Raw genomic sequence first — 25179 nt, forward strand, 5'->3', positions numbered from 1 at the left:
AAGTTTTACATTTTATTATGAACTCTTTATTTCTAGACAGTAATGACTGAATGCAAAGAAGAGTAAGTGCTTGACATTTATACTAGCCATGGAGAAGAAGCCTGAAAACAAACTTGCAGAAAACGTTTCGCCTGCTAAAATCTTACCACAGATAACACTAAAAGAATTGGAGCTTTGTCTCTCTGCACCTGCATATGATTATAATCTGACTTTTATTTTTGTTTGTGTTGTATATGATGCAGATTTAGATCTAGAAAACAGAAGTTTTATGATTATAGGCTCAGGTGTTGGGATTGGGAGAAAGAAGCACTTTCTGCTCACTGCATCAAAACCTGACACTAGATCATACTTTGCACAGGAGGTGGATTAAGAGAAAGGAAATTATCCAAGAACAGTGTAAATACGTTTATCCTAAACTATTTAGAGGTAATTTGTTTTATTGCTTAAGGGAAGAATCAGTAACCTTTTCAGGCATTGCAATGCATTATTTGGGTGTACTTTCATGAGATATCATTTGGAAACACCAAAAATATAACCATTTTATCATCATTTAAATTCATTTTCGAAGTTCTGCAAGTGCTTTTTCTAAAGATCAAAGGTGCTCTAGAAGATCCCATGGTTGTGGTACTGCTGACCCTTAATTCTCAATCTTGGAAACATTATGAAGTATGGACTTCAACTCCCAGAATTTCCCAGTCAGCATGGGAACTGGGAGTTGAAGTCCCCAAGTCTTAAAGTTCCCAAAGTTGAGGTTCTAGTGGTAGCAATGAAAAACTGTAGTGAAACTATTCAATTTTTTTTATTTTTCAGTGTTCTTAATAAACAGAGAGTGGCAGATAAACAGGAGGAGAGAGAGGAGGAATAGACCAAATAATGATTCTTGCAGGAATGTCTGCCCATCTCCAGACTCTGGATATTGCAATAAACAAGCTATTCAAGGACCACTTGCACAGGAAAATCAGTGACTACACTGAACACAGAACAGAGAGAAATCAGCTTGGGAACTTTGTTTTTTTCCCCACCCAACTTTTTCCAGTTTTTTCCCCAGGGCTTCCCATCTCCTGTTAGGGTTGGGGGGAGTGGGGATTAAGGTTACTGTAGGCATGGGGGGGCCTGGCTATGGTCTTGTGTGGTCAGATGGGGGGATCCACCAAGCCTCCTGGTAGCGGCATTGGGCACAGCACGCGAGGTGGCAAATGGGCGCAGCTGGCTGCAAATGGCCTAAACCAGCCACAGAATGAGCTGGATGGAGGTAAGGAACTAGTATACCATTTGCTAGTGGGGCACGTGGGTCAAATCCCCCTACTCCATTGGCTTTGCCTCGTCACAGAAGCACTGGCAGCTTCCCCCCCCTTACCTCGTGTCTATGGTGGAAACAGATGGAATTGGCAGCCAGCCTTCTGCGCAGGCTCTTAACTAGGGCTCACTTTCAGGGGGAAGACCTATATTAGGCCCACCCCCCAAAAATCAGCTGGGGCTTACTTTCGGGAGAGGGCTTACTTTCCGGGAAACACAGTAACAAAATGTTAGATAATAGTGATTGGAAATATTCAGTCTCTGACAAAAGTTAGAGCTTCCATGTTGTTGAAAATCCATCGAGGATGGTTACATTATATGAAGAAAGGCTTGTCTTGCAATATTCCATATTTCATGTTAAATCTCTGTTTAAATGCTTCAGCCCTCACAAATCTTAGTAATAAGATTTTGTAGGTTTATATTTAAATGAAAGCCATTATCTTTGCAAAGAAGAATAAGGAAAAGGACATAATGCCCATGTCAACAGGAAATCTGTACAGTTCTAGCAAGTCCATACATGCATCTCTAATCTAGTTAGTGTCTCACAAAGCTTCCTGAAAAACAAGATTGTTAATAATTTTTACAAGGCAATATTGGTTTGCTTTTGAAACTGTACAGTCCTCTGCATCGGTTGAGGCTTTGAAGCAACTCATTGGTTAACTGAGAAAATCAAATTGCGAGACAGTCCCAAGATTGCTGGAAATCAAACAGTGAAATGAAATAAAAAGTAAATGCTGTGATGTGTGGAACTTTTGAACAGAGGCAAAAGTGACCGACAGAATTAAGAAGTTAACCTGGGGGAGACCTTATAGGAAACAAGATGACTCTGAAAGGTAAATCTAGTGATCAAGGTGACAAAATAGTACAATGTTTGTTGTTCTGTCAATTCGGGCACTCCCATCTCTGCCTTGTTCTGCTTTTTGAGTGGCTAGATAACTTCTAAAATGAGGGTGCAATACAGTTAAAAAACACACCAATGTCTAAGTACAATAATGCAAGTTATTAGCAAGAAAAAGACAAGACAAAGTAATCAGGTCAAATTTTTAATGAAAAAGCAGGATTCCCAAATGCATAGTCAAGTCTGGCATGAACAAAAGCTATGACACAAACTTTGATCCAGCACTGACCTGTAAATTTTTATTCTTTGGACTAAACAGTTAAGCTAGTTAAAATTGGCTGCTAAGGTTTTGCTGTTAAATAGCCAGAATCTACTTATTTGAATTTCTGTTCTCAAAAAGGATTTAAACAATGCTGCTCATTTATTTCCAATTTGCACAAGTATGCATAATGTGATCAAAAGGCAAATAACAATTACATTGCAATATGGTATTTCTGTTACTATTTCCCAGAACCAAGCTCTTGTTTGCTACTTCTAATAGAATATCTTATTTCTTCTTCCTTCTCCTCATTTACCATTCTCTTCTCTCCCCCATTATTAACAGCAGAGATGTAGACAACTATTTCACCAATGAAACATAACTAAAGCAATTAACTGGTCATTGTTATTGTAGTAAATAATATACATTAAATCTTCAGTTTAACAGACACCATATTTCAGATATGACAAAACCTGAGTACGGGCATCAATCCAAAGTAACACAATCCTTATCCAAAGTACTCTAGACAATCCACATGCAATAACATTGTTTGTGTCCGTTTACCTCAGAAATAGTATACATTTGGTGCACATATTGTACAGTTGGATTTATCAAGACATTAAAATATAACAAACACCTATTTTGTCAAATAGTTCATTAAATGACTCCACTTAGCCTAAGAGTTGGTCTCCAGACCATTGTTTAAATAATTGCAAGCAGACTTCCTTGTCAGTGAATAGATAGATTCCTTGTAGGTTCATAGGAAAACTATGAAGTAGAGAATCAGAAAATTTTTACCTTAAAATATATCGATTCTAATGTGAAAATAGCTGATGTGCTAATATACTTGCACTCCTATTTTTCTTAATAAACTTTACCAAAGAGAATTCTGTGAGAACTGTGCTTGGAAAAAAAAAAAACCTAAAAAAATATTTTAGTTCAGGTAATCACTGTATATGGCTATCATCTGTGCTGAAAAAAATCTGGATGACCACTAATTGACCACAATGAAGCCGCTATTTCTTGTGTTGCTTATTTATTTATTTGATATAACTGCCTGTCTCACATAAGTATCTCTGCGTAAGTTACATATATTAAAACATAGAAAGCTTGCCCCATTAAACTCCACCCTTCCAAGATTTTTTTAAAAAACCCATCCAACAAAAAACACATCAATATTAACAGAGCTCATCTATTCACCTGACCTGAATGCCCAAGGAAACAGTGAGGTCTCCAATACCTTGCAAAAGGCTAACAGAGTGACTCAGATTTTAACAGACTAGATATGATATCCCAGAGTAAATATTATTATGTAATAAAGATAATCTTGTTCTGATACATGGAGAGAACTATAATTCCTTCTTTAAATAGTTTGGATGGAGACACTTAAGACATGCAAATGTTGGCATGAAGTAGATAGCACAGGGTCTGTTGTGAGATATGAATCTGTCAAAAGAAGCAAATGTAGTTGTACAATTATGGTCACCTCGTTATGGAACAGTGAAGAGTAAGTGAGTCGCACTTGATTTTTACAATCTTTTTTTACCATGGATGCAGTGGTGGGATTCAGCCGGTTCACACTACTTCAGCAGAACCGATAACTAATTTTTTGTTGCCCAGGCCCAGAATGGACTTCTGGAAGCGGCATCCACACAAAGAACCGGTTGTTCACATGTTTGAATCCCACCACTGCATGGATTTTAAGCAAATCATTGCAATTGTTACATGAATCATGCAACTGTTAAGCAAATCCAGCTTCCACCATTGACTTTGCTTGTTGGAAGACAACTGGGAAGATTGCAAATGACCATCACATGACTCTGGGACACTGCAGCTAATGTAAACACATACTGATTGCCAACTGCCCAGATTTTTATCACACCACTGTGGGGATGCTGCAAAGATGATAAGTGTGAGTACCCGTGTAAGTCTATTTTTTCAAGGCTGTTGTAACTTTGAACCATCATTAAACAAATGATATTGTAAATAATACATTATTTTGAAAGTCTTGTATTGATATAATTAATATAATGTTTTTCTTTCAGGGAAGCTAGTGTCTTTCTACAGCAAGGCCCAGATCGCATAGGAAGCATATATAAAAAAGCTGTGTACATGCAGTACACAGATAACTCATATAGTTATGTTGTGGAAAAACCACCATCGCTGGGCTTCGTGGGGCCGATTATGAAAGCAGAAGTTGGGGACTCTTTTATAGTTCACTTAAAAAATTTTGCTACAAGAGTCTACTCTCTACATCCCCATGGTGTCAAATACACAAAAGAAAATGAAGGTAAGATTTATGTACTCTTTTAACAAGGGTTCAGTTGAGTGAATTATATATTTCCTTTTGGACAAAAATATGAAAATTGTTTTGTATCTTGTGAGGAATGCTTTTATTTATAACCACATGATTCTGCAGACCTCCACATATCAATCCAACATTTACATCAGTTGGATTCATATGACACCTTTGGATGTTCAACTGAAGGCATAAAGTGGAGTACATAACACAGATTGCCAGCTCCTGTTCAGTCTTGGGGTTTGACCTCAAAGTTCTCTGTTTATAACTGTATAAGTATAGAGCTTTCAGTGTAATCCAAAACTGTGTTTTGTTTAGTGTATTTTAATATTGCTAATGTTCTGCTCTGCATATATAATCCATGAGAGGAATGGGTCAACCCATTCTAATATGTATTTATAAATAAGTCAGACATGCGCCTACTCCCATGATCCCATGTGAATCTTGTATATTGAAAGTATACGTAAATAATGGTTAGTTGTTTATAGGTAATTTTTGCTTTTTTATTTCCATCAAGGACCAACTTTGAACGAAAGGAAAATAATACTGAATACTTTTATCTGATTTCAATAAGTCTTTTTATATTTTCTATACCTACAGACATTCATATATAGGTATATGAATGCATATATTTGATGTACATGCAAATACATGATAATTGTTTCTGAGAAGTCACAGGTATTATTTAAAATTACAATCACTGCAGGACAAATTAAGAAACAACACAAAAATGAAATAACTATATAACATGAATAATTTCTTATGCTTCCTAGGAGCTTTCTATCCTGATAATACCAATCATTTACAAAAGAAAGATGATGCTGTGCAACCAGGAGAGCAGTATGTTTATAAGTGGGATGTTACTGAAGATCATGGTCCAGCAGAAGGAGACAGTAACTGCTTGACAAGGATCTATCACTCTCATATAGATGCCCCAAAGGATGTTGCCTCTGGACTTATTGGAGCTTTAATCACTTGCAGAAAAGGTAAAAATATGACAATAAAGGTGTGAAGTTTAGAAGATTCTCAGTCATCCAGTTCATAGTTATGTCAAAGGTGCTTTTTGTCAAAAGGCAACTGGACTGGTTTTTTTTTGGGGGGGGGGAGTTGAGGAAGAAGAAGATGTTTTGCTTCTCATCCAAGAAGCTTCATCAGTTGTGAGGGTAGGGGGAGGAAGGATAGGTTGCCTTTTGGGGAGGGAGGAAAGGACTTTTGAGACATAGAGTTGGGAGTTTTGGAAAAGGCATCCATTCTCTTGCTTGGTGCAAGAATACAAATTCAATATCCCAGAGAGGGAGCTGGCTAGCCTCTGTTTGAACACTGCTAATGAAGAGAAGCTCAAATTATCTCTGGCTAACTAGTGGTAGAGACCTATTGGATATTTTAATTGTAGCAAATGAGATACAAGGCATATTCTGTTCAACTACAAGTGTGCTGCTCAAAATGTCTTTGAAATTTCAAATGGAATTTCTGTGAAATTCATAAGCTGTAAAGAATAACTACATTTTTTTCATTTTTCATTGTTTGTAATGATTAAAGGTATATGAATTCAGGAATTCTTTGGGCTTCCATTAACTTTCCATATTCTACTCGCTCATTACCAAGAAATAGAATTCAAAAAGTTGGAGTTTTATAAATGGCAAACCATTGGTCTTTCCACATATCCCTACCTCATCTAGTACGATGATGGTCATAGTGTTAATGAAGCTTTTTGTTACCTTGTGCCCTCTAGATTTGTTAGGAGTACAATCATCAGGGATGATGCAGTTGGGGGATTCTAGGTACTATTGTCTAGATGTGCAGATGGCATCAAGTTAAAGAAAGCAATTGAAATAATCGTTTTCATTGGGAAATTGTCTTAAAAATGATATTTTCTCTTAAGGCACTCTGCAGAATGGAAAAGATAAAGATGTTGACCGTGAGTTTGTCTTGCTGTTCTCTGTGATGGATGAAAACTTTAGCTGGTACTTAGATGAGAATATTAAGAAATACTGCTCTGAACCTGACAAAGTTGACAAAGAGAATGAGGACTTCCAAGAAAGCAACAAAATGCACTGTAAGAGCATCTTCCAGAATAAGTTTTGTTCTTTTAAGAACTTTGCATGAATATTCACATTGCCTGGCTAAGAGAAACTTAGCCAGGTTTCTGCAGTTTTTTCACAAAACCATCTGATTCAGGAACATGGAGCCTTATTTTTGTGAATAATGAATAATTTTGCATAGTTCCACAAATTTTTGCACATATCCACTGAAACATATAAACAGTTCTTCATTTCTGCAGATATTTCTTTTATGGCAATTCTTAAAGCTAAGCAGATTTAGCTCTGGTTGGTTAATAAATGGGAGACTGTTGAAATGCCACTCATGTAAGTTATAAAATATAAATGCAAGATGTACATATCATTAACTCCGTTGATAAAACCAATTTAATCAACATTTCTATCCAGTAGAAGATTTCAGGAACAACATTTTGTTTAATTTCACCAACCTTGATTGATATTAAAGGTTTGTTAGAGCCAGTATCAGTGATATTTCTCTTACTCTCTCTCTCTTTTAAAGCAATCAATGGATATATGTATGGGTATCTTCCCAATGTCACAATGTGTGCAGGAGAGAAAGTGAAATGGCATCTTTTTGGCATTGGTAATGAAGCTGATATCCACTCCATTTATTTTCATGGGCAAACCTTGATAGAAAGGAAGCATCGTGTCAACACAATCAGCCTCTTCCCAGCTACCTTTGTGGATGCTCTTATGGTGCCCAAGAATGATGGTGATTGGTTGCTTAGCTGCCAAGTCAATGATCATATAGAAGGTATGAAATAAATGGCTGCTTTCTGTTTTCCTAATGAAGACTTCCACAGGGCTTTGAGCTAATTTGAAATCAGCTTCAGAATTCTGTGATCTCAGTGGTACAAGAGCTGAGCACATTTATCTGGATTATTCCTGTAGTGTTTCTTCCCACTCCCCCTCATCTCCTGGTCTTTCAAATTAGAAAAGTGGAATTTTAATGTATGAATGGGTTCTCACATCATGCTACAGTTGATTTAATTAATTAACAAATCACAGCTAGTTAGTTGATGAAGATTCTTAGTCATTCAGGTAGAATTGTCTGGCAGTTGAGTCATAGCAACTGGACTTACTTTCTTGTTGGTTTGAAACATTTTGCTTACCATCCAAGCAGCTTCTTAAGTCCGAACAAGTTGATTAGGGAAATCTGAATAGGCAGAGAGTCACTGGAATGTGCCAACTTATAAAATTCTTAGGAATATCCTTAGGACTATGCATTTTTTGGGGAAAAACCCTGAGGTTTGTGTTGGAATACCCCTGAAAAGTTTAGGAGAATAAGCTGCTTGGATTGGCAGCAAAAAATTTCAAACCAATAAAAAAAATAAATCCAGTTGCTGTGACTTAACTTCCACGCAAATAGTTAGATTCACAAAACATATTAAACTATAACTTGCAAAGAAATGTGGCAAAATGAATTACTACATAAAAACCCAGTAACTTATGGTGGTGGTGGTGAAGATGATGTGTATGTGTGTGTGTGTGTATCTTTAAGCCAGTATTGACCCTGGCTGTTTGGCCCCAGTCTCTACAAGTTTTTTTCAGCAGTTTGCCATTGCTTTCTTCCTAGAGCTGAGAGACAGTGATTGGCCAAAAGTCACCCAGCTGACATTGTGCCTAAGGTGGGACCAGAACTCACAATTTCCACATTTTTAGGTTGGTACATTAACCACTACCCCAAACTGGTTCCCATATTTTGGCTTAATGAGACTTCATTCAATTTAAATCTTGATCCATCTTTTTTCACATACAAAGTAAAATAAAAAGTTAAAAAGAAAATGGTCTTACAATCAAATCAAGCATGTCTGGAGATAACTCCAATTATATTCAGCAATGGCTTAATCATACATAAAAATACAACCTTTGATTGAATCATTGATAAATAGATTGGGACCTATGAAAGGATCATGGAAATTATAAACATTGTTATCAACTGAGTGTAAAAACTGTAAAGTATTATGTGTTGTTCAAGAGTTACTATGGATACTAACAGTTGGGTTACATGTCTTGAAAGAATAAGATAACATTTTTTTTCTGTTCTGATCTGAAGAATCCAGAGACTTAGACAGATAGAGAAATAATAGACAAACAAACAGATAGGCACAGAGATAATATCTGTACTAGTTTTCTTCAGTATAAATGAATAATTCAAAATCCTAGAAGTAATTTTCTAACTACAATAATGTCACAATGATGAAATATATGCCATATCATCACAGTGCAAATTCCTCCCATTCATACTTTTATCATGTACGATATGTAAATACATAAGAAGTAAAGCTTGTGTGGCAACATTCCCTTCTTAATCCTTCTATGGATGGCTTCAATCAAAGAACCTTTTGTTAGTGAACCATTTCCTATCTGAGATGTTCCTTAAACTCTGTCTAAGGCAGCGGTTCTCAACCTGTGGGTCGCGATCCTTTTGGGGGTCGAACGACCCTTTCACAGGGGTCGCCTAAGACCATCGGAAAACACATATTTCCGATGGTCTTAGGAACTTAGTCTAAGATACGTGGCAGTGTTCTTTTGCATCCACCTCGGGATCGGGGAATGGCTTTAAAGGCTCTTCGGCTGAATGGCTTTAAAGGCTCTCCAGCTGAATGGCTTTAAAGGCCGTCCGGCTTTAAAGGCTCTTCTGCTCTTCGGCAGAATCAAACGGAGCGCTTTTTCCAGAGAAACCTTTTCGCAGCCGAGCTGATCTCTCCTCGTATTCTGCAGAAGAGTCGACGCGATATTGCTCGGCTTTGCCCCACAAATTACGGAAGGTCAGCTTAGTCCAAACGCTTCCCGGGTGCAGGAAGGCACCAAGTGGTGCTAACCGGAGTCGGAAGCTTCCTCCGCTGCCCGATCGCTAGTTCTAGCGGGCTTAGTGGGAATCACCTGTGCTAGATGGGAACGGCAAGTCCGGGGGGGAGCAGAGGACTGCCTGCAGGGGGAGGAGTTTGCAACCCTTCTGAGACCGCCCGCCTGGTGGGCAGCCAAAGCAGAACAGCCCTTCCCCTCCTGCCACTGATTCTCCTGCCTGCTGTTCCTCCGCCTACCCCTGCCGAGTCCTGCCCTGTCAGAGAGCCCTGGATTCTGTGCGGGCCCAGCAGAGCCAAGCGGAAGGGAAAGCCGTTGATCTTCATTCAGGCAGGCCCGGAGTTCTCTGAAGGACATTCGGTTTCATTCTGGCTCAGGGAAGCATCACTCCCTCAGGGGGATCATGATTTCCGGCAAGCGGCCAGTTATCGAAGCCCGGCTTCCTTCTATCTCCCTACCACCCTGTGCGCGCATCCCCCCAAATTTGAGCCCCCTCCCCTCTTCCATCCTTTACTTTTTGCCCTGCGGTGCAGTTGGTGCCTTCTGCTTTTCCTTGATGGCTAAAGACAACTTTGCTCGCTCAGAGCTTTTTCCTCTCTTCCCACAGCAGCTGATACCCCCCCCCACATCCTCTTCTCCTCTGTGATCCCTGCAGCCCTCTGTAAAACAGCACATACTTTTTGATTTCTGCTGCTTAATCCCTACCCCCCCTCCCCATTGATGGCTTACTACTTGTGGGATGCAGGGGAAGGGAGCGTCATTTCATTACAGGTGGGAGAAGGAAAACTGGTCCAGGCAGTGAAAAGGGAAGAGATCAAAGGTGGGGGGGGGGCTTTGGAGATGAATGCTGCTTTGGGTGGATGTTTTGGTCTGCAGCATGTGTTTCCCTTTCCCCTCCTGCCTGCCTTTTCTCTGTTTCCTAGTGTGCCTCTGGAAAGCCGGGAAGGGGGGGGGGCAAAATGAATCTGCTCCTAGTGTGGAATCAAGAAGCTCCAAGGGGCCTTTTCTTGCAGTTGCTGCAGTAATGCCCCCCATTCTTCCTGCCCTGGCTGCTGCACCAAAAGCAGTTGATTATTGCTCAGTGGAACCAGCAGTGGGGTGGGAGGAAGGAATGGATTTCCCTTCTGCTGCCTCTGCCTCAGTGGACAAGACCTCCTTTCAAAAATCTCTCCTAAGATTCTGGCAGGCACAGCCCCAGAACTGAGCTGCTGACTGAGTTGGGGTGGGGAGCTGGGGGGAGAAAAGAAGACCAGCTGAAATGACTCATTTTCTGAATCACATAATACTAGAAGAATAAAGGGGTTATATTTCCATAATTCACTAAGACTGCACACACAAAAAAGCAACATTGACATCAAGTTTAATCAAGCTTCATAAGTTGCACAAATGCAGCCATTCTGTTTTAATCCAATCTGCTTCAGCTACTGTAAACACAGGCCTTCAGTATAACTATTATACTGAAATTATAACAGTATAATTTGTAACAATGAAAATACATCCTGCATATCAGATATTTATATTACGATTCATAACAGTAGCAAAATTACAGTTATGAAATAGCAACAAAAATTTATGCTTGGGGGTCACCACAACATGAGGAACTGTATTAAAGGGTCGCAGCATTAGGAAGGTTGAGAACCACTGGTCTAAGGCTTTCATTGTCTAGATATTACACAGTGAAAATTATTCCTGTCTTATATCTGTTTGGTTTCTGAGTTCCTTGTTGGCATAGGACAGGGGAAAATTTAAATTTCTTAGTCTATGAACTTCTTGATCCTAGAGAGCTTACATAATCAATGATCTTTATCTTCCTTCAGGTGGCATGCAGGCCATTTTTAAAGTGAAAAACTGTGAACACCATTCTCCATCTCTTATGAACCAAACCCCTACTGTCATTACCACAAGATTCTATTATATTGCTGCAGAGGAAGAGGAATGGAACTATGGTCCATCTGGAACAAATGAATTCACAAGAGAATCCCTTGATCTAGATGAGTAAGTGATTATTTTTTGTAGGCAGCCAAACCATTTCATATAAAATGTATTGCTGGCATTTACTAACATCTGGTTATAGAAGTGGATATGAAGAGGTCCAAGCTAGTACACATTTTTTTCTTTGGTGCAAAAGTCCTGGTATCAGTTCCTGATATACTAGATAGCAGAGGGAATTTTGTGTCTGAACTGACATTGTGTTGTAATAGGAGATTTTGGAGGAAGTTTTTGTGACTTTTAAGCCAGTGTCCTTCTCTATAGGAAATTGATGACGTAATTTTAAATTATTTAGATAACTTTTAGAATAATGAATGTGATGTCCTGTTATAATTCATGAATGAAAGGATGCACAAAACAATGTCCAGAGCTTAAAATGAAGTTAATACAAGAATAATAACAAGAGTGTCTCATATAGACTAGATGCCTCAGAAATCTTCAGTAAATATTGGTTACTATGAGTTTCCTGTTGGAGATCCAACTTAAGAATTGAAAATTAATTCATATAGTTTGGTCTTGTCCTATTTTAGAGTTATATGAATAGCACTGTTAATATTTCTCTGGCTACATTTTAAAGATGCTATGTTTTTCTTGGCTGTATCTCTAGTATTTGGAATGTAGTAAAATTTCAAAGTGTGGATATTTGATAAACAGGGCATAGCTAAAGATTTATTATATACAACACAGAAGGAGAAAGCTGATTAGTTTTTATTTTTTGTTTTTGAGAAAGGGAAAAAGAAAGAGATGGTAAAAGTTAATCTATTTATGACATAATTTCCAGGCCTTTTTTTTTGTATTTTCTGTTGCTATGCATATCAGTTTTATGGTTATATTAGTCCTTTCCACGCTGTTATGTTAAATGTATCTGTACATTTTTGTTAGTTTGAATATTAACATTCCTTTCAAAATCCTGAGAAAAAAAATTATAAAGGATAATCCAAATTATCTATTTCCTAACATATGAAATACCTTTCTTCCTGCTGCTATACAAATGCAAATGTTGATGTGTTTTGTTTTGTTACAGGGATTCCAAGACATTTTTTGAAAAAGATAAAAATAGAATTGGTGGGACTTATAAAAAAGCCCGTTTTTTCGAATATACCAGTGTCGACTTTATTAGACGCTCTTTCCGGTCTCATAATGAAAAGCATCTTGGACTTTTGGGTAAGTCTATCTGATCATTTTGCATTTTGCAATTTACATGAACTATATAACACTATGTGAATTGTGACAATATGGATGTGTCCGAAATCTGGGAAGTTTATCTTCTGAAAATGATCAAGGATGCAAGGGGGCCTGCACAAATGCTATGATAATAAGACCTATTAGTATAGTATAAATTATATCATTATAGAACATGTTCAAACTGAGACTTCTAAATTCATAATAACAAGTAAGACTCAGCAAAATTTCTATAGGTTATATTGCACTAATATTAAGTGCATGATTGCCAATATGCTGGATTTTTAAAGCACAAGTAGAAAATGGAACATATACGTAACATTTTCACCTAAAATTAACATTTTAAAAAAAAGGAGGAAGCAGCTAATTAGGTAGTTAGCTCAAAGGGTAGATAGCTATATTGTCTCTTTTGGGTTCAACTAATTTTCTGGTGAAGCTACAGATGTGGCCATGTAATTTTTGTGACAACAATCTCAAAGTGTTTTGCATTATCTTTTTCAAGAATGTTTTTTTGTGTGTGCTCGCTTCAGCAGCACATATACTAAAAAAAAAAGAATTTTTTTTTTTAAAAAACTTCAATTTCGGCTACCACCTAAGGATTTCTCAGGGCTCTTCTACTGAATTATTATATGGATCCAACCCTATTTAGCTTTTTGAGATCAGTGAGGACTAGTCACAAACAAGAACGAAGGTTGATTAGATTAAGCTATGATGGCGCAGTGGTTAGAATGCAGTATGGCAGACTCACTGCTGACTCCAGGAGTTCGATTCTCACTGGCTCAAGGCCTTCCATCCTTCCGAGGTCAGTGAAATGAGGACCCAGATTGTTGGGGGCAATAGGCTGTGAACTGCTTAGAGAAGGCGGTAAAGCACTGTGAAGTGCTTAGAGAAGGCGGTAAAGCACTGTGAAGTGATATATAAGTCTAAGTGCTATTGATTATCTCTCTTTTAACTAGGACCGATCATAAGAGCAGAAGTTGGTGACTATATTGAAGTAGTCTTCTTCAACAATGCAAGCCGCCCCTTCAGCATTCAACCACATGGCCTGAGTTATACCAAAAGCAATGAGGGCTCTTTCTACCACACTCTGTCTGGAGGTAAATGCACCTATGTTAATATAATTATCTAAGTGTAATATTAATTAAAGAAATCAACCAAATGTATAGGTTCTCCTGCTTGAGCTGCGGGCTGGACTAGAAGACCTCCAAGGTTCCTTCCAGATTCTATTCTATTCTATTCTATTCTATTCTATTCTATTCTATTCTATTCTATTCTAGTCTAGTCTAGTCTAGTCTAGTCTAGTCTAGTCTAGTCTAGTCTAGTCTAGTCTAGTCTAGTCTAGTCCAGTCCAGTCCAGTCCATTCCATTCCATTCCATTCCATTCCATTCCTATTTCATTTGGGGGAGGACTGTTGATTTCTTACCATTTCAATTTTGAATATATTGCAGGTACTCCAAGTCCAGGCTCACATGTGAAACCTGGAGAGAAATTCATCTATAAATGGGAAGTGCCAGAAACTGTGGGCCCTACGCCAGACGATCCAGATTGTCTAACCCTGCTGTATTATTCAGCTTCAGATCCAATCAAGGATACCAATTCAGGCCTGGTGGGCCCACTCTTGGTGTGCAGAAAAGGCATAATGCCTGCTCCATGGAAACCGGTAATTAAAAAAAAACTAAAATCACCAGTTTATTCCAACAATCATCCTCCCCTTCCAGAAGTATGCTAATAAAAGGGCACTGATAAAAGAGGAGCTTTTTAGAGGACATATTTACTGTATATATTAATATTACAAATTATGTATGCTTTCTTAATGTTAAAGAAACTAATAAATTAATTCATCAAGCAGCTTACAACCATTTAAAAAGTGTATATATTGAAACACTTGTTCATCACTATGACTTCTTCTGCCCTGCTTCATCTGGCTAACATAGGGCAATTTATTGGACAACTTCAGAGTGGAACAGGCAGGCATCTCACATAACACATCCAACTAGTGCCCCCCAAACATTGTTTTTATAAAAGTCTTGGTTTATAGTCCTCTTTAGACTGCAAAAACAAGAGCATCAAGCACCCAATGGGATGATCCCTTTTCTGCATAATGGGGAAAATGATGCTTAGGGTTTGCAGTATTTACATCTCAGGATAGCTTTCATGGGATGACAGCAAATTATCCATGTTCATGTTATTTATTGCACTATTTGAAGCTTTTGCTGGTTGATGCACATAATTGAATTCCATTGGTAACATTGACCTTAACTTCTTGTTGAGTTTGCCTAATGAATACCTTTGTAGAAGTTAATCATCAAAGGTATAGTCCAAGGAATGACATTAATATCATCTAGTGCAGTGGTTCTCAACCTGTGGGTTGGGACCCTATTTGGGGTCGAACGACCATTTCATGGGGGTCGCCAAACAACGCAGTCCGCCATTTTTTCCCCCTTTTCCTTAGCTGTGCTACTCCCTTTTATTCTATTGGCTTTTGAAAGCCAATAGAATAGACTCTTTTGAATAGAGTCTAATTCTATTGGCTTTCAAAAGCCAATAGGAATTATCCAGGCTGTCTCTGCCCTGCTGAGCCCACCAAAAGTCCCATTCTGCAAACGGTGCTGCACCAGTTGAGTAGTCCTCGACTTACGACCGGTTGAGTAGTCCTCGACTTACGACCGGTTGAGTAGTCCTCGACTTATGACCGGTTGGGGGTCGCGGCATTAAAAAGGTTGAGAACCACTGATCTAGTGGATATAGGAAACATCAGGATCTAATAGTAGAACCAGGTAGTGCTATTCCAATGAAATAATCCTTTGTTGGCATTCTAAAGTATTTAAAACTTTTTAGATTAGAAATTATATATTTTAAAAGTACCTTATATGTGCATCAAAATTTCTAATTGACATGTTGGTAACAAACGCAGCATTGTTTTAAATAATTAACCAACTGTCTAGTCTCTAAAAGAAAATGACGTAATTTCAGAACAATAATAAGTTAATCAAGACCCCAAAATGTGTCTTGAATGGAATATTGCAAAAGGGATAAAGCTGGACAATCCCTGCTTTCCTAACATGCAGGCAAAGGACTCTTTTCATTAGGAATGGAACTCCTTATTTAAAAACAGAATAAGACAATTGTTCATTTTCTTATTGTGTCTCTTCCTGGCTAGGAAAACCCATTCAAATCTTGATTGATTTTATCACTGTAAGAATATTATAATCTTTTTTAAAGAAATAATTTCTCCTAAACATTTAAATATTGTTTTTGAAAAATACAATTGAAGATTTTCTGACTTTTAAAATAATTCTTTGCTGATTATTTTTAAAGATACTAAGATCAGCTACAGCAAATCCCATCTGCAACTGTTATACCACATGAGGTTATTAAGCATCCAAGAAGCTTCTAAATATTTATAATTATATAGAAAATGTCTTATTGGTTGCTTAATAAACATAATTTTGTTATAACAGATAACCCCATTTATTGTTTTTTGCATATTCTTCTTCTTCTATCTTCTCTTTCTCATAGGTTAATGTAGACAAGGAATTTTTTCTTCTTGCAACAGTATTTGATGAAAATCAGAGCTGGTATTTAGATGACACTATTAATAAATTTATAGAACACCCTGAAGAGGTTGATAAAGAAGATGAGGATTTTCAAGAGTCCAATAAGATGCACTGTAAGAGTTTGTGTTTTGTCATATTGTTGAATATAATAAATTAGTTATCTGTTGTTTTTAACTTTATTTGCCATTGAGATGAAAGGAGGAAGCAATGCTCATAGTTCCCTAGTTTTACAAATGGCAGGAGTAGAAGGTCTGATGAATGGAGATGTATATAAAATACAGAGGCAATTAATTAAATCATCTCACTGCCTAAGTACTATAGATCATGGCATGGTTTGCATTGAAAAGGTATTTTAAAATAACGTTACAAAAATGAGTGCTTTGCATTAGAAGCCATAATTAAGATTTGGTCACTAGAATCTCTCCTAGTCAAAACCTCAATCTCAACATAGTGACATTGCTCTATGAGGATGAATCTACTCAGCAGGCATAGGATGTAGGCTGATTTTTCAAGAAATGAAAAGAAATACAAGATTTGAGCAATGAAAATGGAATTTAATAGCTGGAATTTTGATCAAAATGGTTAACTTTTTACCTTATTTGATATCACTTTTTATTTTTTAAAAAAGGAAAGAAAGAAATGCTTAACTTTTCTAGGGACTAGCTTTCCAATCATTGTTAATATCACAGCATTATTATCTTACTTGTTAACTGATGTTTTGGACATTGTCAAGGAAACTCAGAGATTTTGCATGTAGTTCATTAGGTGTTATTACATTTTTATTTCTCAGCTGAAGGGCTGGATTTATCTCATTCACTTCCACAATACTTTACACAGGGGAAAGGTTTTGGGGATTGAACACAATTATGTAAAATGGTCATATCTAGGCTGTAAAAAAGACTATTAAATAGCAGCAAGAATGAAGGTTTGCTATATCTCTTTTTGTTGACTGTGTAGAGTTTTGGAGCCTAGTGTAATAAACCTAATAAAGCAGGGTTAGTTGGTTGAGTTGACAGGCTATAGAAATTGAGAATAAACAAACAAACAAACAAACAAATTCATATGTAGATGTTACATGGTTGCTTAGGCCCCACTAAAAAAAGAACAGCTCATTATGGGATAAAGTTACATAAACCTGAGCAATGCATGTCCCAGATATATATATTTAGGAAATTATTTTATTTGTTTTTGATGGCTTCTGTATGTTTCTAAAACAAAACAGTGGATACCCCCAACCTTTTATGGGTCATTAGATGTATCTAAACATTTGACCGTATGTTATGGGCACTCAGAAAAGTTGCCATGGTTGATATGACCAATCCCCAAATATACTTATACCAAAAGACCAAAATAAAAATTAAAAAAATACTGACTGAAACTACCTGCAATTTTATTTTCTATTGGAGATCCTGGTGATAAAGGATCATGTAGATGTGGCTGTCTGTTTTGTTAATTGGATAACATGCTATAATCTTGTTATTAAATTGCATGCTTTTTCTTTTGCAGCTATAAATGGATATATGTATGGAAATCAGAAAGGCCTTGAGATGTGTCTTGGAGAGACAGTTTCCTGGCATTTGATCAGCTTGGGAACTGAAGTTGACATTCATGGAATATATTTTTCAGGAAATACTTTTGTAACTAAAGGGACTAGGAAGGATATAGCTAATCTTTTCCCGCATACTTCTGCCACAGCTGTTATGAAGCCTGACTCAGAAGGTGAACAAAATCACATTTACTATTTACAAAAATCCTTCCCGGATATTATTGCAGTGGGTCCAAATGCACCTTTTTCTAGGATTGTTCCGAATGTGGAATGTCCTATTTTCAAATCATAAATCTGATTCTCTGATCTTGTCCTCTTGCACTCCTAATCCATAATCCAAGATTGTATATTACATTGAACAGTTTATTTTTATGAATTTTTTTCTGAGAAATGTATATTACATTTCCACAGCCCTGTTTGACCCTTAATGGACTTCACAACATAGCTGAAAGAAAGAACATTATATTTGAGGAATATGTGGTGTCTTCTTGAAAAATGAATTATGATTTGTGACTTGGGGAGAGTCAGCATCACATTTAAATTTTTTTTTACAAAAATAATCTCTTTTGTTAAAGTAGCAGAAGGAATTTAGGAAATAGTATGATGCACACTAGCACCCACCAAGCTGATTTGGAATTGGTTTCCTGAGAGACTTCAAGTGTGTTATGAGGAAATAGTCTGATGTTGTTTTTTCCAAATATGAAAAGAAATGGCTGTTTTATTGTGAGTCAGAGGGCCCTAGAACCACAGAAATGATATTTCATTGCCTTGATACTGCACCATTCTGCCACCTTCTGGAGGTATAAGGGACACAATTCCCCAAATTTTCAACTATCATAGATACCAGATGGTGAAGACTGATCTACTGTTTTGAAAATGGTACTATAATGGAAGGTTAGATATTGCATCTATTGGATGTGCCTGGGATTTTTTTTTCTTATTTGCTTGTTTCAACTAGTTGCTTCCTATTCTTTCTCCAGGTCTTTTTGAAGTGGCCTGCCTCACAACCGATCACTACACAGGTGGTATGAGACAAATGTATGAAGTAAAGAGATGTGGTTCATCAGCAAAAGATGAGCAATACACTCATCAGAAGACTTTCTACATTGCAGCTGAAGAAGTTGAGTGGGACTATTCCCCTAACAGGATATGGGAACAAGAGAGGCATCAGTTCCATGATGAAAGGTAAGGCAGCACTAATGAAAATAAAAATAAAAACTTTGAAAACTTTTTCTTTGATGATGTATCTAAATTTGTTGGGAAATGAGTTGAGTCTATGTGGTGCAATGGCAGCATTTGTAACATTCCTTATTCATGTAATTTTCTTGGGCATACAACTCTGAGTAGGTATGTGAAAGTTAACTTCATTTTTTCTTTTAGTCCAGGAAATCCATTTTTAAACAAGGAAGATAAATTCATTGGGTCAAAATACAAGAAAGTGGTTTATCGGGAATATACTGACCAAACATTTAAAATCCCTAAAGAACGGAATGAAGAGAAAGAACATTTAGGAATCCTAGGTATTGGCCTCAAGAGTTTCAGTAAAAATCTGGATTTTTGCACTACATGTAACATATTATGTAACCATTTGTGAGAATATATGAAACAGATTTAGGCAGTGATTTCAGGATTGAACCAATGGATCAAGCCAGAAGTTTTCAATGTCTACATGGAACCCTTTTACTTATATATTTGTTTCTACTTTACCTGGGTTGATTCTAATAGATTCTCATCCTTTTTCAAAGTCAGCAGTAGCAATAGAAATAGCACTTAGACTTATATACCACTTCACAGTGCTTTACAGCCCTTTCTAAGTGGTTTACAGAGTCAGCATATTGCCCCCAACAATCTGGGTCCTCATTTTACTAATCTCAGAAGAATGTAAGTCTGAGTCAACTTTGAGCCCTGTCAGGATCAAACTCCAGGCTGTGGGCAGAGTTTGCCTGCAATACTACATTCTAACCACTCCGCTGCCAGACAGTGAATGACAACAGTGTGCAAAGAGTTCTCTATTTGTATCTACTTGCTTATTTGTGCTAATATAATTATGAATAAATCTCTCCTTGTGAGCTTTGTGAAAATTCCAAACTCATAGATGGCCTAACCAATTAATACTAATGTGCATAAAAATCTTGATTAAATTTCATACCAGGCAAGGTAGAGACTCTTCACTTGAACTGAGTGTAGTTCATCTAAGTCAGGGGTGTCAAACTTGCAACGTCATATGACGTGTCACGATGTATTGTGACTTTTTTGCCATTGCCGGCAATGGAGTGGGCGCAGTTTCACTATGATGCATCCAGCCCACAGGCTGGCAGTTGGTTCAATTTACATATAATGCTGAACCATAAATCAATTATAACATTATGAAGAAATTGGGTGCATTACCTAGTTTTAGCTAAATACAGTTCTTTCTTATATTCCAGGCATTTCAAGTTGGTAGTTAATTTAAATTATGGCCATTGGTGGTGCCTATGGATATTTACCTTTATACCTTGAAGACTTCTTGCCTCTTCAGATTTCTTTTGTCATTGTTTATCGCAGATATTTTATGTCTTCCCCATTAATGCCCACAAAATAATGCTTTCAAAATTCCAAATGTACTAACTACAATCAAGTCCAAATGTACTAACTACAAATCAAGTTAAGGTCCAAATATCATTTCCAATGGCTGATTTCAATACTGCATATAATAGTTTTAAGCAATCCTAATTCTTATGGTTATATACATATCAGTGCATATTTTGGAATGAAATTTCTAACTGTGGTTAAATTTAACTAGGAAGATTAACAGAGGATTGAAATTATGTGAGCTTCAAACTAATTTCCTTGTTTTGCACTATGAGGAACCACATTAAATCTTTAGTTTATTGTTATGCTGTACCTGATCCAGTTAGCTTTAAGGTTACTATTTAAAGCTTTTTTGATCCAGGAAAAAGTCAGTTTGCCTTCATTTAATCTATTAAATTCTGATTTCTTAAATAATTTTATAGCTTTATACTTTCCTTTTACTTTACTTTTTATATGCTTATTTTTATTTTTTAAAAGGTCCTCTGCTTCTTACACAAGTTGGAGATATAATTACAGTTGTTTTCAAGAACATGGCCTCTAGGCGTTATTCTATCCATGCACAAGGAGTAAAAACTAAGTATCCACTTGTAACAGAAACACTTCCAGGTACAGTAATTCATTTGTCAGTCCTGAGTTGATAATAAAAAAACAAAAAAATAGATATTGAAAAGGTTACACTTTTAAATTGACTCAGGCTCCTTGTGACTTTATGAATATTATTTTCTGAACAATATAATATTGTTTGCATTGTCTTTTTCCAGAATGTTTTCATTAAGTCTTGTTGTAGCCTATGTTGTTTGACGATCTGTAATCAAAGAATTAACCAAGTTCAACCCTTGGTTAGCTATAATTGAACTTGTAGTATATTCAGTTGAAAGACTGACTCATATCATAATCTAAAATTCTGTCAATTCTATTTTGTCATCAGTTGTAATGATTTATAAAAACTTGGATTTGGAGTGTATTGAGTTTCCATGGAAAGGAAATTATACTTTTTTGCATTCTATTTGTGTATGCATGAGCCAAATGTTAATGCTATTCTCTGCAGCTTTTCCTTGAGGTCTACTCAAAAGCATGGATCTGATTCTTTTATCATTGTTGCTATTTGAAAGGGAAAAATAGTATCTGTATTCATATCATTTTTGACGTACCACGTGTATATTGCAATATAATTTCATCCATCTATTCAGGAGACATTGCCACATGAATTCAATGGGACCGTATCGCAGATAGGACTGTAGAAAATAGTACACCTTTAAAATATTATTGTCCTAAAATTACTAAATCAGAGGTTTTGTTCTTGTTTTAAGAAAATTAATTTTGAATAAGTACTTTAAAATTTGTGATTACAAACAAGATGTCACAGAAATACAAAAAGAAACAGAAGCCAATCCATCCTGTTTTGTGTGAGAGAAGAAACTAAAAAAAAAAAAAAGTAAAACAGAAAGCACCTGCTTCTTTTATTTAGCTTGTATAGCAAAACTTCTTTTCTCCACTGGCATAAGATTGCAAAATTTATCTAAAAAGCACTTCCATTGCTTGTTTTTTAAACATTGATTATAAAGGGAAAAACAATCTACAAAAATAAATCCGTATCTACAATGTATGTTTCACTCAGGTGCAACCGAGGAGTATATCTGGGAAATCCCAGCAAGATCTGGTCCTGAGAAAGGAGATTCTACCTGTATTCCCTGGGCATATTATTCTACTGTGGATAGAGTGAAGGTAAACTCACAGTGACAGTGGTCAAAGTTGTTCTCTTTTTTGGGAGACAGTATTTCTAAAGTAGCTTGATATATTAAGTATACAACATTCTATAATTTTATAATAACTGAAAGATTAACAAAGGCAACTGGACTGGACTTGTATATCTCACTGATTCTGGAGTGGAGACTTTGTGTCAAAGGAGAGATGGAGACTCTGTTCTGATGTCTCTGTTTTGATAGTTGAAAACACAGATGATCTGCAAGCTCTTATAATGTGAGCCAAGGAACACAATGAAAAAATAGGACTACCGTTAAATATAGAGATCAAGTAATGATATCAGGTATAGTAACCAATCTTAGAAACAAATAAATTCAGAGTGCTCATTTGAGGAACAATGACAAGGCTCAAATTATCATATCTAACTCCCTTGAAATGTCCTTTATGCTGGGAAAAGTAGAAGGAAAGAGATAACCAATGGCAAGGTGGATGGACTCAATTACCATGGTAATAGCGTACCATTAGAACACCTGAAGAACATGGTTGGGGGAATAAAAGAAAATCTATTTATGTGGATGCTAAAAGTCAACAACCACTGATGACATCAGCAGAAATGTTATTTTAAGATCTACATTTGGAAATGTTCTAATATATATTACTTGATTTTTTGGGGATGGGCAACTTAAAAGTACCACAAACAGTTTTAGCAAAAAACACATTTCTATTTAAAATGAATGTTAGTATAAAAGATTGGATCCACATTAAATCATGCATAGATTCCATAAAATCAATTAAAAGCAATATATACATGTGGCTATCTGGGCATATTGTCCTAGTAATAGTACTAAGTGATTATTTTTATTTTTTATTTCAGGATCTCCATAGTGGATTAATAGGAACACTTGTTGTCTGTCGCAAGGAAGTTTTCCCTGTAATTCCACATCCCAAAATTCTGCAGTTTGCTCTCCTTTTTCTGGTGTTTGATGAAAATGAATCATGGTATTTAGATGAGAATATCAAGTTGCATTCCGCCAATCCAGGAGATGTCAACAAGGAAGATGAGGAATTCATTGAAAGCAATAAAATGCATGGTATGCGTGGATCTGGAATTCCAGTATTTTGGAATAATAGTTATCTCACATCAATTAAAGTGGCACTGCATAAGGTATAAATGGGTAGAAATGCTTTTTTGTGTTCTGTGTCACATGCATGCATGCATGCACACACACATAGATTATTAGCAGTGGACAGCTGCTGTATTTGTAAGATTGGGATAGAGAACATACAGAAATCTATTTGATCTTGTTTAGCCTGAGGAAGGCAGTAGCCTCCACAAGAGTTCTGGTTTCTCATGTGGCCCACTGGGAAAATTAATTGTCCACCCCTGACATAAACACTGTAGTGCCAACTATACTAAGCTCAGCCTATTGACAAAACTCTGCAATTGAGGGAGGATAAACCATTGGTTGTTGAATGTACATCATGAAGATTGTCCAAATTAGAATGACTCTTAGGTTGCTCTGATCTTTGAACTCAATTTGAATTAATGGACCAGCTATATATCTTGGACAATGATTTCTGATAAGCTTTTGATAAGGCTTGATCTTTGTATTAAATTTATTAGATTGATATGTAGATCCATAACTGGAAATAAACAGCACTTTTATAACAAATATTTCTCTCTTTAGCGATTAATGGAAAACTGTTTGGAAACTTGCATGGTCTTACAATGCATGTTGGAGATAAAGTAAACTGGTACTTGTTAGGAATGGGGAATGAAGTTGATATGCACACCGCACATTTCCATGGCCATAGCTTCGATTACAAGGTAAAAATAACCATTTTTAAAGAAAGAACTAAAAAGAAGGTACATACTTAGCTAAGAGAGAAAGCAATATGTAGGACAACTGAACACATAAAACTTTCTTAAGTCAGATAACTAACTCAGTTAACCTAAGTCTGCCCATTTTGGCAGGCCATTGTTTTATAGTTTCCAGCTAGGGAGCTGATTGGGAACTGAAACCCAGACTTTATCCCTCAATTTTACATTTCTTTCTCTTTCCTCCCTTCGTGATTTTAGCAGTGGAGCAAATATATTCTATTTCATTTGCCTGACAAGGATGTGTGTGACTAGCAAGTGTCCTAACATACGTAGGTTTACATCCTTGTAAATTTGGAAATTGTATACTCTGTACACTGTATACTAATTCAGTTGAAAACAACTTTTTGACAAATGGATGAAAAACTTTGTTTATTATTTTCCCAGCAATCCAACTGCCATATCTGCAGTATTATTTTTCCCTTGAGGACAGAACAGGTTTAACTTTGGTCCACTTTCTACTAACATTAATTGGCTTTAAGTAGTAATTGAAGGTCCGTAATCATAGATGTTTAAGTATTTGAGTTTTCTTAAGTTAGAAAGTGCTTATATGTTAAAATATTTAAAATGTTACGATGCTCTTTATTCATGTTGTTGCATTCTTCCAATGAATTAATTAGTATTAGAACTACACAAATATATGATTGGTTATTTTTTTTTCCTCTCCAAAAGTACAATAGAACTTTCCGGGCAGATGTGTATGACCTGTTCCCTGGGACATTTCAAACTGTTGAGATGTGGCCAAAATATCCTGGGACGTGGCTACTGCACTGTCATGTGACTGACCATATCCATGCTGGCATGGAAACTACTTACTCTGTACTCCCAAATGAAAGGTAAATATTAATTAATTTGCTTGAAAGGAAGGAGAAAATCTCTTGAGATGCAACTGTTTTTCCACTTGATGCTATTTAGGCTTTGAAATTCATCTCCTGGAATCTATATGCAGTATGCAGTATAGCCAATGCTGTGCCAGACAGGTATTTTGAGGATGACATCAAGGTGGCTGGGAAAAATTGACACATTAAATGGCCAGTGAAATTAAGTATAATTTTATTTATCCAACTTTTTTTTCTGGATTCCCTGAATTTTATCTCCCATGCCAAACTATAGAAATCAAATAGGGGCTGTCAAGAGAGAACACTTGGCATATACACGCCTTAGTGTTTTCATCTTGTCATTTGTGTAGG

At 36.6% G+C, this 25179-nt stretch overlaps 1 protein-coding gene across 4 annotated transcripts in view; it reads left to right on the forward strand.

The window, feature by feature from the left end:
• The window catches only part of LOC120314667 (ceruloplasmin), a 33466-nt gene that overhangs the window by 1106 nt on the left and 7181 nt on the right, over window positions 1-25179 (forward strand). For 2 of the 4 annotated variants that reach the window (XM_039357984.1, XM_039357983.1), the window contains exons 2-18: window positions 4439-4683; window positions 5466-5678; window positions 6575-6748; window positions 7252-7506; window positions 11378-11555; window positions 12574-12713; window positions 13688-13828; window positions 14181-14392; window positions 16252-16402; window positions 17796-18008; window positions 18816-19020; window positions 19216-19355; window positions 20884-21012; window positions 22025-22131; window positions 22985-23201; window positions 23799-23938; window positions 24662-24825. In XM_039357984.1, coding sequence (XP_039213918.1) covers window positions 4439-4683; window positions 5466-5678; window positions 6575-6748; window positions 7252-7506; window positions 11378-11555; window positions 12574-12713; window positions 13688-13828; window positions 14181-14392; window positions 16252-16402; window positions 17796-18008; window positions 18816-19020; window positions 19216-19355; window positions 20884-21012; window positions 22025-22131; window positions 22985-23201; window positions 23799-23938; window positions 24662-24825 — 3024 coding nt within the window. Of the gene's footprint in view, window positions 1-1108; window positions 2130-4136; window positions 4306-4438; window positions 4684-5465; window positions 5679-6574; window positions 6749-7251; window positions 7507-11377; window positions 11556-12573; window positions 12714-13687; window positions 13829-14180; window positions 14393-16251; window positions 16403-17795; window positions 18009-18815; window positions 19021-19215; window positions 19356-20883; window positions 21013-22024; window positions 22132-22984; window positions 23202-23798; window positions 23939-24661; window positions 24826-25179 lie in introns of those variants that run through there. The other 2 variants (XM_039357986.1, XM_039357987.1) reach the window with 2 other exon arrangements.

The sequence above is a fragment of the Crotalus tigris genome, unplaced genomic scaffold, assembly GCF_016545835.1.
Source record: "Crotalus tigris isolate CLP2741 ecotype Arizona unplaced genomic scaffold, ASM1654583v1 scf7180000018970.2248101, whole genome shotgun sequence".
In the NCBI taxonomy this organism is placed as follows: Eukaryota; Metazoa; Chordata; class Lepidosauria; order Squamata; family Viperidae; genus Crotalus; species Crotalus tigris.